Source organism: Hyperoodon ampullatus (assembly GCF_949752795.1).
Source record: "Hyperoodon ampullatus genome assembly, chromosome: 14".
NCBI lineage: Eukaryota > Metazoa > Chordata > Mammalia > Artiodactyla > Ziphiidae > Hyperoodon > Hyperoodon ampullatus.
The window spans coordinates 34,339,511-34,354,836 of NC_136927.1; the positions used below are offsets into that span (position 1 = coordinate 34,339,511).

A 15,326-nucleotide genomic window follows, 5' to 3' on the forward strand; every position below is an offset into this window, starting at 1 on the left:
CAAGCCTGATTAACCATCCATGTCTCAGTGTCTTCCCTTTGATAACTTCCCCTTGCCTCTCGGTGTCTTCTGAAGACAAAAAAGGTGGTATGAAAAACAACATAGTCATAACAGTATCCACTAAAGACGGCTTACAAGCAAAGCGCCTTGAGGAAAATACTTCATAGTCTGTGCAGTCAGAGCTAGGTGGTTTTAGTAAGGTCCTCCAGGGGAGAAGGTATCAAGCACTATGGATGAGATCAGCCATCTGCCCAAGTGGCCCATCCATGAATAGGTCTTAAACGTGTTGCTGATGACATTTAGCAAACCCTGGGGTATCATGACCTAAAGCCATAATGCCAACAATTATTTTGTAACCAGTAGAAAGAATTAGAGTAATTAGAAAACTATCTGGGAAAAAGATAAAAGAGAAATAGTTTGTCATATGCCTGTAACATAGACACATGAGGCTGGTATGCTTATAAAGGTTATAGCATTGCATTGGTGTCAGAGACCTGGGTTTGAATGTGATACTAAATAGTTTTATGACCTTGGGTAAGTGACTTAACCTAACCTCTTTATGCTTCAATTTTACCATCCTTCAACTGGGAACAACAGAATGTACCTACTACATTTGTCAGAAGGATAAAATGAAATAGTAAACATAAAGCGCTCAGCAGAGTACCTGGCCACTAAAAGGGGATCCAACCAATCAACAACCTTTATTGGCTGAGTGCAGGCACTATTAAGATGAAGGGGATGCCCTGATATAGTGATTGAGACATGCTCATCCCTTAGAGCATAGAAAGGTCCATCTGACTGCTATGATTTCACTCCTTCTGCTATTGGAGGGTATACTAATACGGGAGAAATTTGGATTTTCAGTTACTTTTCCTAAAAGGGAGGTACTAGCAATGGTCTCACCAGCCAACAAGCAGTGTGTCCTGCCCTCTTGGTAATTACAATTCAGGCTGGAAATTAACTCACTGGCATTATGATTTATATAGATCTGGCTCTTATGGGCAGGGTTATTGTGAGTTGGTCTTCCTGAATGTACTCAATTCTGGGTACCATTGACAAAATCGAGATTCTGGATCTGTAAAGGTGACAGTGCAATTCCGTGCCCCGTGACTCTGTTAGGGCTAGATCTGCCACCCCAGGACCCTGCTTGAGCTGCCAGCCCTCAGTGCAAACTGTCCCTGAGGTAAAATACTTCTGAAATAACTCCAATTACTGATGCCATGCAACAAAGGTAACTATATAATGAAAAGCTGGAGAAGATAGGGAATAGATTTTTTTTTAAAGTCATTATCAATACCCTTATGTAAATTCATAGTAAAGTCTCATTTAAATCCCAAGTACAATAGCAAAAAAAAAAAAGTGATAACGATGAAGGAAATAAAATCAGAAAACGTCAAAATCACTATGAAAAAACAAAAGAAAAAGTTCTAGACATATTTAAATATTCAAGAGAAGTCTTGAACAGAAAAAGACCATCAACAAATCCTATCAATCTTTCCTTGATTTTAAGACACAGAACTCAGAAGGCTACCGCAAAACAAAATCTAGTTTGTACTTTCCTCCGGTCTTACTCTACAAGGTGGATTTTGTCTTTGGAATCTGTGATTTTAATGAGAAACAAATCTTTCCAAAATTTTAACATCACATATTTAAAGCATCTATTGTTGCTTAGTGTGGAAGTATAGGAGTTAAAAAATTGTGCCCTCACTGAGTCAGGAATTACAAGAATGTGCTACAAGGAGTAATATAAGCAGGATGCAAGAGAAAACTTAGCACAGACTCCAGGGAGAGAGACTGCCCCAGACCAAAGGGATCTCTCATCTATTTGCATTAAGCATTTGCTATGTCCTTAGTCTTGCACATAGTTACCGTTTGGGGACTAAGTGGCAACGTTTGCTCAGGACGAGAAAAGCAATTAGAGAATTTCCAAAGCCATGGCTTAGCATCATTATCTTGTTGAAGCCATCCAAGTGTTCTACTGCAGGAGTTCTCAGTTCCGTTTCCTTCCATCATAGAGCCATACAAAGTGGTTCAACATTCTTTCATCTTTCTTTTCTTTCATTCTTCCACCCTGTTAAGAATGAGATTTCAATATTATTTATTTGCATAAGTACAAATTTTATTACTGAAATCTGAGACTACAACTATATTTATGGTGTATAGGTCATTGCAAAGAGGGCTGATGGGACCAAATCCAGGAACTCTTAATGCTGTGACCAAAGACTCAGTTTTTCATAGGATGTAAGAGCCACTCAGTGGTGCTATGTTTTCCTGATGGAGATATAAGATTTAGCCACTCATATCCAGGATTAATGATGTGAGAAAGTAAAAATAAATGTAAATGTCTTCCAAGTTAAAAAAATAATAATTATGGTGCAATGGCTCCCAGCAAGTCAGATCTTAAGGAACACAAGTAGAATGACTATCAAAGCATATTACAGCTTACTAAAATTGGTAAACTTGGTTGACTATTTATGCTTGAACCCTAACTACATCAACCTGATTTTTTAAAAAGTCTATCATCTTCCGTTCCTTACGTTTCATAGGTCTTCAAACAAAAATGAACTCTGGACGAGCCCTATTTCTTTTCAGCCATGCTTGAGAGAAGTCGCCACATCTTGGACACCTGCATAACCTGGAGAGAAACCTCTCCTCTTCACTTGGCTGGAGCCAAGCTCCTCCAGCCCACAGCAGACGTTTTCTATATAATATTTCTTAATTCTTCTTGACTATCCCTCCCTAAACACTCTACTTGGGAGATTCAAAAAGTTAACAGAAGACAGCATATGATGTGAGTAAAAGAACAACCACATGTCCTCATTCCCAATTATGTAAGATCGTGAAATTGATTTCAGAGCAACCTATCCCACTGTGTCTTTGATATGAGTATTGAAGGTCCAAATTAAGTGACCTCTGTGGACTTTGAATTTGATTCGGCTACAGAACAAGTCGAACCAACTTCTTAGTTTACTTATTATGAAAGTGGAATCTTCTATACCACCAAAAATCTAACAGAGAAATCTCAAGTCCCAGATGTGCTCTTATCTACTCCAGAGCAACAACACTCTACAAGTCTTAAATGATATGATAAAAGCAGATCCAATCAGTAGTAGCCATTGGGCACAGAGGCGGCCTGCCAGTGGTAAGGACAAGGGAGCCTCATTTCCAAGCCCTCGCCACCATGCCCCAACCACCTCCTACTCTTACCGACAATGGCCATTTTAAGTTATTAATTTATCTTTCAGAAATTTCTGGGCATATAGAGAAGAATTTCTTTTAGCTATCTCTTTGATAAGATGCTCTTTTCAAGAGATTTTAACGTCTACATAGTCGAGTGAGGGGAGAGATGACTATATAAGCACTATGTCTAAGATACAGGAAAACCAATCACAAAAAGCAGGGGTAGGCAACTACTGCCTAAAACTATAGCCAAAACCGGCCCACTGCTTGTATTTAAATGGCCTGCGAACTAAGAATGTGTTTCACATTTTTTAATTCTTGGGAGAAATCAAAACAATATTTTGTGACAAAGCTACATGAAATTCAGATTTCAGTGTCTATGACTAGTTGTATTTGAGACACAGCCAAGCTTACTGAAGTCCTATGGCTATGTTTGCACTACAATTGCAGAGTTAATTATTTGCAACAGAGACTGTAGGTCATATACCTACAGAGCCAAAAATATTTACTATTTGGCCCTTATGTAGAAGCTACAAAACTTTATTAAGTTTCAGTTTCTTCCTCTGTCAAGTGTGCCTAATTTCTCCCCTGCCCACCTCAAAGCATTACTATGGGGGAAAAAAATCAGTTAAAAGACACCACCATCTGTTTGTCTTCACCGCTGTATGGCTTGTGCCAAGCACGGGGCTCCTACATAGGATATACTAAGGAAATATTTGTTGAATGAGGGAATGAATAAAGCAGCTATTTACCTACAAAAACTGGAGCTAATCTGGAGACAGAGATGGAGTTAACTGCCACAATGATAGTAAATTATGGTACTTGTTCTTCCTATTAAATACAGACCTCATATACCCTATCTTCTCTCTAGAGCCTAAGAATTTGTGATGTTCACGACATACACAACTTCAACATGCTCTCTCAAGCCCCTTCAAGGCCAATCCTGAAAGTGAGCTAAGATGTCAAGTAAAATAGTTTACAAAGCTTTTTTGTTTAACATTATTTATTTCCTCATTCAGCAAATATTTACTTAGTATCTACTATGTAGCAAGCCTGTGCTTGGCACAAGGGATACAATGAAGGAAGCAACCAGACAATGCGATCCATTTATGTCATCTTTTCTCCCACAGTAAATCTGTGAGAAAGACAAGAGAGAAATTAGCCACATTTTTTCAGAGGAGAAACAGAAGTTAAATGAAATTATGTAACTTGCCCAAGATCACACAATAGAAAGGGAAAAGAACCAGGCTTGTCCATCTCTTTCTACCACACCAAGGTACCTTTGGTATTGCTCAACACGACCAATAGAAAGTACAAACGTATTAGCTGGTTAGTGGCCTGCACCCGGAAATTTTCTTAAATATTCCTGGGAATGACATGAAGTAATTCAGGTAGTCAAAGCAAGTTCTGTTTGATTTGAGTGGAAGTCTCACTTCCGCCATTATCTCTCAGTCTTTAAGCAATTCAGATAGTGGTTGAGAGCCCAGACTGTGACATCAGACTGTCCTATCAATCCCCAATTCTGCCGCTTCCTATCTGTGCAGCTTTGGACAATGCGCAACCTCTCTGAACCTCAGATCCCATCTGTAAAATGGGCCTGATGATAACAGTAGCACCTTCATAGGTTGTTGTTTGTATTAAATGAGACAAAGTAGAAAATTTAGCAGTGGCCTTCTCTCAACACCCAATCTAGTCCTCAACACCCCACATCACCACATCCCATTCCTGGGTATTTCTGTTGTTTTTCATAGCTCTTCTTCCTAAAATTATCTTAGTTGCTTTCTTTTTTATTATCTGTCTCCCCCACTTAAATATAAACTCCATGGTAGTACATATGGATCATGTTTTCTTATTCATTATTGTATCTCCTGCACCTAGCACAGTGTCTGGCACCCACCAACAACTGCTGAATGCATGCAAAGTTCAATAAATGCCTCAGAAGCCCATTTAGGTTTCAGTTTCCCTGTATGCAAAACAGAATGTTTATGCTCAGAGATGTTAGAAAGTGCAAAAGATGTAACTGGAAAGCTCTAGGTAATAACAGAAAGGTGCCAGGGAAACTCTAAAAGGTGTATCACAGTGTCGCAATACAATTATTGGGAGTGGTTCAAGTCCTAAGACAACTCAACGCTCAGTCAAGCCAGAGGCTACACCCTAGGGAGTGCTGATAGACCGAGGAGGGTGCACAACGCTGGGGGCGGGAGGGCTGCAAAAACACCAGCCGTTCGTTCTCTTCCTCTCTTAAACTTCCAACAAGAAGGGCTGCTCTCCACACCTGGAGGGCCCCAAAGGGAGAAAGGAGACAAGTATGGGCAGGGAGCCAAACACCCCCAAAGGGCAGCAGAGGCGCTGCAATGACAGTCGTGAACTGACTCGAAAGGGAGACAACTCGAACCTTTAGCGGGGGCTTGCCCGGTGGGTCCCATTCCATCCCCTCCTACCAGCCAACCTCCCCCACCCCCGCCGGCAACAGGCAAAAGGAGGGGACGCTCTCCCCCTCTCCAGTCTGGTGGCCCCAGAGCACTGGACGCGTCGGGGACTAGTTCCCAGCGCTGCCAGCAAACTCACCTCGGCCGCCGGCTCCACCTCCGTTCACATCCCGGCCCCACAGCCTTCCCCCCACCCCCCCAGGCCCTTTGTTTTGATTCCCGACTCCGCAGCTCCCGCCGCCGCCGCCAAGCGCACCCTCCACTTCCGCTTCCGCACCGCACCGCCCCTGTCGCAAAACCGACGCCCTTCTCTCCTCCCTGCCTCCGCCCCTTCCTCAGCCCCTCCCCCACCTTCGCGTCCTCCCCGCGCGGGGCGCGCTGGGAACCCCGGGGGGGGCGGGGCCTCGCGGCCCTGCAGCCTCGTCAGGCTCAGTCCCCTCCCGATAAACCCCTAAATAGGGACCTTCCTGGGGGGCGATCCCGGCTTTTTTGGCGAAAACCCCCAGTTTAAGAAAGCCTTGCCGCTGGCTTATCGTTGTGGCGTGGGAAGGAACCTGGAAGCGGAGAATTAGGGTGCTTGTGAGGTGGAACCCGGGGAAAAAATCTGCCAGCCGGGATTTGTCACCGTTCAGCTCTTTCGGGCTTTTGAGGGAAGGCGATTTAAAAGGGGTTTTGATGAAAAACCTGATCGTTTTGGCTTTTTTTCCTCTTTTACTCTTGTCACGTGATGACCCTACTTTTTTTTTTTTTAATTAAATGACGCATATTTGCTACAGCATCCTGCATCTAGTGCAACCTAGCGGCGAGTGGAGAAAAAAATAACTGCCAACTGGGCTGCCCGCGAGGTCTCTCGGGCCGGCAGGGCGCCTCGAGAAGTTGTGATCCAGCTGGCAAAAAGAAAGCCTGTGCCAAGACTAGGCTGGATTTTGTCACCAACAATTAAGAGGTCCTCGTGACTACAGTAAGAAAACGTGATTTTTAAAAGTCCTCGTCCAAAGCTCGTTGCAAATGAATACAACTTTTCCGGTGCCCGCTTAGGCGAGCAAAAAGGAGACTTTATAGTTGCAAAAGCCATGTGAAGCCAATCACTGCTTGTGTGTTTGGTGGCTAGATTTGCCATGTTTGGGGTTTTTTGTTTTTGGGGAGTTTTTGTTTTGGGTTTTTTTGCTTCAGATTCTTTACTTATATTTGAAATTTTTAAAAAATTGTTTTTAAGTAGGCACAACGGACATTTCTGAAACTACCAGCTGCTCACTATTTCCTGTTGCAAATTGGGAGAAAAACAAAGCATGTATATTTTAAATCTAGACATAGTTTACGATGCAATAGCCGACTGCTACGTAAAAGATTATTTCTGAAGTTTGCTAAGAAACAGGTTAACTTTGCATAAGGATCAGCAAGTAAAAATTGCCAAAAGAGAACTTTTTTCCCCCTGAAGTCTGTACTGAGGCAACTTCATTAGGCAATCCACATTAAGTGGGGGAGATTTCAGGGGAAGCAAATACATCCCTGTAGACGTCCTTGTAGACAGGTATTATGGAGGGCAAGATCAAACACGTAGCTGAAGAACCCTTTGTGCTTGTATTCCATTTCCAGAAGGCAGATGACAAGTCCACACATCATCTGCCTGGTTAGGTATTTATTACTGCTGAGTAAATCTTCATTGTGTCTGTGTGTGGGTAGTATTCTCCAAGTGGGAATTAGAACAGATGAAAAACAACCCTGTTTCTAGCGTTTTGTTTTTTTCACAGTACCAAAAAATATGCTTCTCTTTAGAGACTTTTTTTCTCTCCTTTTCATTCTAGTTGAGTATCTCTGAACACAGACAGTACTAACTAAAAATATAAAAAGGAGGGCTTCCCTGGTGGCGCAGTGGTTGAGAGTCCGCCTGCCGATGCAGGGGACACGGGTTCGTGCCCCGGTCCGGGAGGATCCCACATGCCGTGGAGCGGCTGGGCCCGTGAGCCATGGCTGCTGAGCCTGTGCGTCCGGAGCCTGTTCTCCGCAACGGAAGAGGCCACAACAGTGAGAGGCCCACGTACCACAAAAAATAAATAAATAAATAAAAAGGAAACAAAATAATTGTGGATTTTAAAATTGCTTTTTAAAAAAGGTTGTAGCCATAAAATAAAGATCAGACACATTTTGTTTGACATTGCTTGGCATTCTTTCAAGTCCAGAGCTGTGCCTGGTGTCAATAGGTAAATGCAGTAAATAAAAACGTTATCAATCATACTAAATGGAAGGCTAATGAAAAGTTTAGTGTTTTGAAATAATAAATTATGATGGAAGGATTTAAGCAAGAGAAACCCAGCTTTCTGCTCATTAATATCTGAAAGCTACAAGGAAAACAAATTGAATAGAGAGAAAAAAGTTTTAAAGTATACCAAAATTTCCCTTTCATTTTTTTTAAGGTTTTATCCAATAACAAACGCATTTACCTAAACACCTATTCCTGAAGAGGAGTTTAATGATAATCATTTCAATATCTTCTCCCTTTTATTTTTAATGGAAAAATGAAGGAAGTTGAAAATCAACTGGTTTAAATGACTTAATGTCATGTAGTCAGTACTGATAGCTCAACTTGTGGTTCAGTTTGTCTTTTAACTGGGGTGATTATTCTTTGCCCAGAAACCTCACAGAATGGTGAGGCTCTGGAAAGTGTCAAGGGGGTGCAAATGATTTATTAGCATTTGGGGCCAGGATGGAAGTTTCCTAAAAGACACTTTGATACTTTCCTTAACCCCGTTGATGTAAGTGGTAGTTCCCTTTTGCATCTCTGAGCTTCTTTCAGGAAGTAGCAAGGAGTCGAAGTAGAATTAAAGGTCATTCTTAACCATGGCAGGGATGCAGGAGGGATTCTATGACTGTGGTTGGAGGCCTCAAAGCAGCTAAGATCTCTGCCTGTAGCATTGTGCTGAAGAGCACCAGTGTAGGAGTCAAACAGACCCAGCTTTGAAGTCTGATTTGTTTATTAATTGTGAAACCTTGGGCAATGCATTTAACTTCCTGCACCCTTTTCTCAGCTTTAAAATGAGGACCATAAAAGTGCTTTCCTGTGGTTCTCATCATCTGGGTCTCAGCTCCATTGTCACCTGGTAGAGTGGTTTTTTCCTGACATTCCATCTGCAGGGACCCCTTCCCAGCCCCTTTCTATCACATGACCTTGCTTTATTCATAGCACTTATTAGCATCTGACATTATTTCACTGTCTCTGTTTGCTGATTTAGTGTCCTTTCTTAGTACTATAAGCCCTTTGTCTGACATTTATTTTGATATAAGTGAGTGCTCAATAAATATTCGTTGGTGAACATCAAAAAGTTAGCATTATGCCTGACCTAGATAACCAACTGAAAAATCATGATCACTACATAGATTGTAATTAACTATGTGCTTAGGCACTGTCCTAAACGTTTCACAAATGCCAAGTTGACTCATTTCGTCTCTGCATAACCCCATTTTATAGATGAGGAAAGTAAGTCACAGAGAGTTAGAATAACTTGCCCAAGATCACACAGCTACTAAGGGACAGAGCAAGGATTCAAAGCCAGGCTCGAAAACAAACTCCTGTAAAGGAGTTTTGCTGTCTTTGAAGAAGAAGATAATGATGTCAAAAATGTTATATTGGTTGTGGGACTTCCCTGGCAGTCCAGTGGTTAAGACTTTGCCTTCCAATGCAGGGGGCGTGTGGGTTCCGCGCTGGGGTTCCATCCCTGGTGGGGGAGCTAAGATTCCCACATGCCTCCCAGCCAAAAAACCGAACATAACATAGAAGCAATATTATAACAAATTCAATAAAGATGTTAAAAATGGTCCACATCAATAGGTCTTTAAAAAAAAAAGAAAATTTTACATTGGTTTTAAAGTTGTAGGGAGGACCTGGGGCATTGCTTATCCTAATTGGACCTAGATCTTTGTCCTTCTATCTGCTTTGGGGAAAAGCCAAGAACAGGAAAATGCAACCGGTGTCAAGGGGAGGGAGTCATATTTTCTTGAAGTGCGTGGCCCACAAATCCCAGCCCGTTCCCCCGGTGTCCAGGGAGCACGCTGCAGCCTCCAAGACAGGCCAGAACCCTGCCCAGCAGCGGGAGCCTGCCAGGGCCCCTCCCGCCAGCCCGCCTAAGGCCGCCGCGTGGCCGCGCCGCGCCCGGACCCTGGGAAAAAACTTTCCAAAAGGCGCTGCTCGGCGCTGATTGGCCGAGGCACACGCGGTCCCGTGGCGCGGCAGCCAATGGGCGGCGCCGGCCGCGGGCGCGGGGGCGGGGGCTGGAGGCCCGGGGCGCACCGCCCCCAGCCGCTGCCTCAGCCGCCGCCGCCGCCGCGGTTCCTCAGAGCCGGAGCCAGGTAAGTGCGGAGCGGGGGCTTCCTGGGGACTGCCAGCGCCACCGCCACCGCCTCGGCCGCCGGGAAACTCTTCTGCCCTCCCCGGCGCCCGCCACGCTCTCGGGACCCTGGGCTGCCGCCGTGTAGGGGCCCTGGCGCGCCCCTCACTTGCGCGTCGCTTCCCGGGTGCTGGGCTCGACCCGCGTTTCCCTGGAACCTCCCTTCTTAACTTTGTGCCTTCACACCCTCGTGTCCCTCGCGCCTGGTTCCTCACCCTTGCCAGCTTTCTTTCTCTTTCTGCGCTCGCCTCTTTCCGACCCCGCTGCCCTCCCCCTCCGTCCTAGACTTCCTCGGTCCTTCAGCTCTTCTCGTCCCGGGTCCCCGCAGCCTGGCGGCTCTGCCCTCGTGTTCCTTCCCACCCCGACTCCCCTGGTCTCCCTTCTCGCTCAGTTTTCTGCCCCTCAGTCCTCGCCATCGCTTTCTGCTGCCCCCACCGCCCCTCATTCCTCGTAGCCCCCCTCCCGCCCACGTCCCCACCCGCCTCCACCCTGGGTGCAGGCCTCTTTCCAAAAACCTCCCTCCTCCTTGGCACTTCCCTCCCTTTGGGAACGTGTTTGGAACGGTCTTCCTCCCTCCGCTTTCCTCAGATCTCTGTTGCAGGACGGTTCAGATTTCCCCTGACAGCACTTTGGGGAAGGATTGGATAAAGGATGAAAACGCTTATTTTACAGCTTGAATGCGGTGACTGGGCTCACCTGCCTCTCTGAGGTCATAGGAAACCCCGCCATCACCTTGATACTGCTTTTTGGGGAAGCTACATTATCTTCTCCAGTCATCTCAAGTTCACTGTCTCCTGAGGGCTCGACCTTCCCGGATTTCTTTGTCCAGGGTTTTATCAGGTTGTGCCCCTCTCTACCTTTAGGCCCCTTTTAACTTCCTTTCTAAACAAACGACCTTTGCAGCATGCGCCGGACAGAAATTTCTCATTTTCTATGCGAGTTTTGTTCATGTATTCTAGGATAGGATGGCATTTTAGGACATGGGTAAGGTACTTTGAAGAGTAATTGGATCCTAGCGACTCCCAGAGCCACTTGTTATCTGACCCCAGCGTTGGTATTTAACCATTTTTGAAACTTAAAAATGTAGATGATCTGTGCTCCTAAAGTGTCAGAGGCCTCTGATTGGTATATTTCATCCCATTTGGTTAATAGTTTCTTAACTTGGCTTATTCTGTTAGGATGTTATTTTTGTTTCCAGAGTGTGTTCTTTTGCTTTAGAACGTGTGAGCCCAGAGAGATTACACTCCCCTTCCTCACAAGATAATTCCCTAACACGAGCGTGCCTGCATATGGAAAGTTTGTGCCTGCAACTTGTACTATGTTTGCACCTAGTCCTGACATAGGTGCTTTGTGTCTGCCTCGCTCAGCAGTGCCCAGCACTTAGTAGGTGTTGGGAAATGTTTGAAAAGGAACGGAGGAGGGGAATGCCACAGTAGGAAAAGCTCCTTCCTTGGCCTCTTGGTTCAAGAAAATAAAAATAATCCTTGGACAGGATAATTTGTTTTCTTTTCGTCCAAGTTTAAGCTTCTTAAAATTTCAAAAGCAATATGTGCTTACTGTGAAAAACAATATATATCTTAGAGAAGTGTCAGGTACAGGTTCGAATCTCAGTGTCTGCCTTACCCCCATACTGGTATATCCTTACAGACTCTTTTGTATACGCAGAGGGAGATAATTTGCAAACAAAAATGGCACTTTCTTAACATATCATAAACTTTCTTCCATATCAGTACATTTACTTCTTAACTGCACCATTTTCTGATCAGTCCTCTGTCAACAGTTAAGTTCCTCCAGTTTTCCCCTCAGTCAATGATGGTGTACACCCTTGAGCATATGTCCTTGCATGCCTACTGAGGTATTTTGGTAGGTAGATCATTACAGACTTTGAAAGCATTGAGACAGAAGTCAGACCTGCTGACTCTTGACTGATTTTGCCCCAGTAATGTCACTTCTGCAAAATGCAAAGCCTGCGTTGTAACGTAGAAGCCGTGGGAGCATGTGCCAGTCTCTGGCAGCTTCTTTCTTTTTCTCCCTTTCCCTTCTGCTCCTCCATGTGTTTTGATTGGGAGGGATTGGGGTTGGGGTGGAGAAGGGCCGTTAATTCCTGATGGTTTATATGTGTGTGTTGCTCCTGACCAGCTGTGCTGGCTTTCTTCACTCAGAGGAGAGCTGAGAAAGGCTTTGTTTTTTCTAGAGTTTTGAAATCAAAGGTGTGTGTCTCAAGTGTGTTTTCAGACTTTCCTGTTAAGTTTGATCATGGAAAATACCCGCGCCCCCAAAACTTTTTGGAACACTTTTGTAAGAGTAATAGATCTAAGTTATCCAAAATAGAAAATAAGTACTTACTGGACCACTTGATCCCAGTTCTTGCATGCTGTAGCGCATACATTTGAGGTACCCATCACGTTTGTCCACAGAGTTACTGGGATATGACGGCATGATGGTGTATTGAGAACGCAAGTTAGGAAGACATATCCCTGTGGCTCGGATGCAATAAATACAGGCAGTATCCACTTTTAAGATAGTGGGTACAAAGTTGTGTATGCTGTGACCAAGCATTAACACCTGCCTGACACAGTGCCTTTCAAAAGACTGCGTGTGGACCAAAGAGTGAAACTGACCTCCAGTCTATTGGCAACCCCAGGGAGATCTGGAATTTGAATTCAAAGACTCCCTTGCACTTGGGTCTGGTTTGCCACTCTGTTGCACCTATGCAGATGGCCAAGTCATACAATGTTTCTGCTCCAGCTTCCTAAGAAACCAAGTGATTGCCTTGCCTACCTACCCCTTACGGTTAAACAGCTTAAAGAGCGTCAAGTTGTTTGGAAATAATGTATTAACACACAACAAATAGAAGGTGATGATAAAATTCAGTAAATAATGCTGGGAAAGGGGAACCTTTGCCAGTTGTCTTACCTGCTTTCTGTGGCAGGGAGTAATGCACATTAGAACTTTCTGAGACATTTTCAAATGGCCAAAAAAAAAAAAAGTCAGGTTTTTAAGTATGCTGTTTCATAAGAAAGTGAAGTTCAGCTGTTACTTCTTTCCTCTTAGCCTCTAGCATAGTTTTTCTCTTCCCTAGGGGTGTTTTTAAAATGCAGGGTCTGTAATTAGAGCCACAGTGGAAGCGCCTCCTAAAACATCTCAATTTCATTTCTTTACTGAGGCTTAAGTTATAAGCTTCACTGGCTGTGATGAAGAGCCCTTTTCTAAAACTCATCTGTCGTAAGATTGCAGGCTGAAGGTTATTAAACTCCAGTAACTGTATCAGATACTCCTTATCATGTACACCTGGGGAGGGGGTAGTTTCCAACATGGCACCCTGTCCTCCAGCCCCTTCCTATTAATGAAATGCCACTCAGGTGCTGAGGGAGAAAGGTTTTCCCCATCCTGTTAAGTATCTTAGGGATTTACAGAAGTAAACTATAAACTAGCCTGCAGAGGGTCTCTTGCTTCTTTTCCTTAACCTCACATCCCCTTCCAGCGAGTGGCCAGTCTCTATCTTTCCCTGTGTTCCTTCCTTCCACAAGCATTGATTGAAAGCCTATTCTATGCCAGGCACTGTTCAAGGAATTGGGAATAAAAAAGCAAGGTGGTGAAGGCCCCTGTGCTCAAAACTGACATTCCAGTGGGGGACAATAAAACAAAAACAAAACTCATAAAGTGATGAAATAAAACAAAGCAGGGGCTTAATATGACAGTGAAGGGCTGGAGGAGGTATTTGGTGGGATGTTCAGATAAGGTCTCTCTGGGGAAGACAGTTCAGCTGTGATCTGAACAGCAAGAAGGAAATCTGCTAGCAGAGATCTGAGGGAAGAGCATTCCAGCCAGAGAAAACAGCCAGTTCAAAGACCCTGAGTGGGAGCAAGCTTGGTGTGTTCAAGGAACAGAAAGAAGGCAGTGTGGCTGCAGTGTAAGTGAGTGAGGGGTAGGGCTGTAGGAAATGTTTAGAGAAGTAGGCAGGGACTCATCAGGTTGAACTTGGACGTGATCTGTTTCCAAACATCAGGAAAAGTCAGTGTACATTCATTGTTCCTAGTTCCTCACTTTCTCACCCTCCTGTACACAGAATTCCTCCCATGCCGTGCATTTGAGACTGTCCTCAATATGATCATTAATGGCCACACAGCACTCAGTTACAGTTGCATGGGCTCTGGGCTCTTAACGCTATAGACATTGGTTTGGTGACCCCATACTAGATGAGCTCTGGGCTCTTTAGAGCTTGCGGCTTGAGCAGGGATTACCAGAATTAGGTTTACCCTTACCCGTCACCATGGTAATTACTGTTATTTACACTCTAGGTGCTCTCTCCTTTGTACTTTCAGCAAACAAGATCTTTCACTCCAAACGTTAATTAGTCCTCTCTTGTAGCAGAAATCCAGACCTAACTGGTCCAACCAAGAAAGGGAGTTGATTATCTCTCCTAACCTTCAATCAGGAATGACTGGACCCAGGTGTCCGAATGATATTGTCAGGACCCAGTCTCTCCACTTCTTGGCCCTGCTTTCCTTTGTTTTGGCTTCATTCTCAGGCAGGCTCCTCCCTTGTGATAGCATGACCACCGCAAACCCTAATGGAAAGAGTTTCTCCTCCTCCCTCCCCCCTTGGGCTTTATGGAGATATAATTGACATTGTTGTGTAAGTTTAAGGTGTAGCACGTGATGGTTTGAGACGTATATTTTGTGAAATAATTACTACAGTAAGGTTGGTTAACAACTCCAGAGAGTTTCTTTCTTGATAGCTCCGCGAAAGGCGTGGGCCTGGACACTCATTGGCTCAGCTTGGGTTACGTGCACCCCTGAGCCAATCATTGGCTCAGTTTGAATTAGGCTGATCCTTGTCATTGGTTCACCTTGGGTTAGGCCCACCTCTGAGCCCGTTACTGATTATGCTGGAGGCATGAGTAGTCACGTGCCTTCTCCCAGATGCAGAAGATGATGTCAAGTCCATCTGAGCCCCATGGAAGGAGTGTAGAATTGGTTTCCCCAAGGGAATGTTAGGATGCTGTTACAGAAAGATGGAAGAAGGAATGATGGACTTGGAAAAAAAAAAATCAAATTAACAACCTTCTACTCCATCCAGCTTCTCTGCTTTGGTCAAGCTTTCAGAGAAACTCTGTTCCCCAGAAGGGAGTGGGTGGGGACATGGCATGTTTTCTCTGAATTAGGGAAGGGAGAGAAATTTGGAGGAAGAGGTGTGACAGGTCCTAACAAATGTAGAGTTATCAGTAAGTACTGTGCTCGGATGTAGGTATCATTGTTCAGTTTCTACCAGGGATAAAGAAGTTGGTGATTGTGTCCATGTCAACACTGACATATTTAGCGGAATTATTTGT

The 15,326-nt window shown here is 44.3% G+C and overlaps 1 protein-coding gene across 2 annotated transcripts in view; it reads right to left on the reverse strand.

The window, feature by feature from the left end:
* The window catches only part of MARF1 (meiosis regulator and mRNA stability factor 1), a gene marked incomplete at its 3' end in the record, with an annotated part of 34,771 nt that extends 32,744 nt beyond the window's left edge, over window positions 1–2,027 (reverse strand). For both annotated transcript variants that reach the window (XM_079720255.1, XM_079720254.1), the window contains exon 1: window positions 1,870–2,027. In XM_079720255.1, coding sequence (XP_079576381.1) covers window positions 1,870–2,013 — 144 coding nt within the window. In that variant the 5' untranslated portion in view covers window positions 2,014–2,027. The remainder of the gene's footprint in view (window positions 1–1,869) is intronic.
* Between the last annotated feature and the right edge of the window lie 13,299 nt (window positions 2,028–15,326).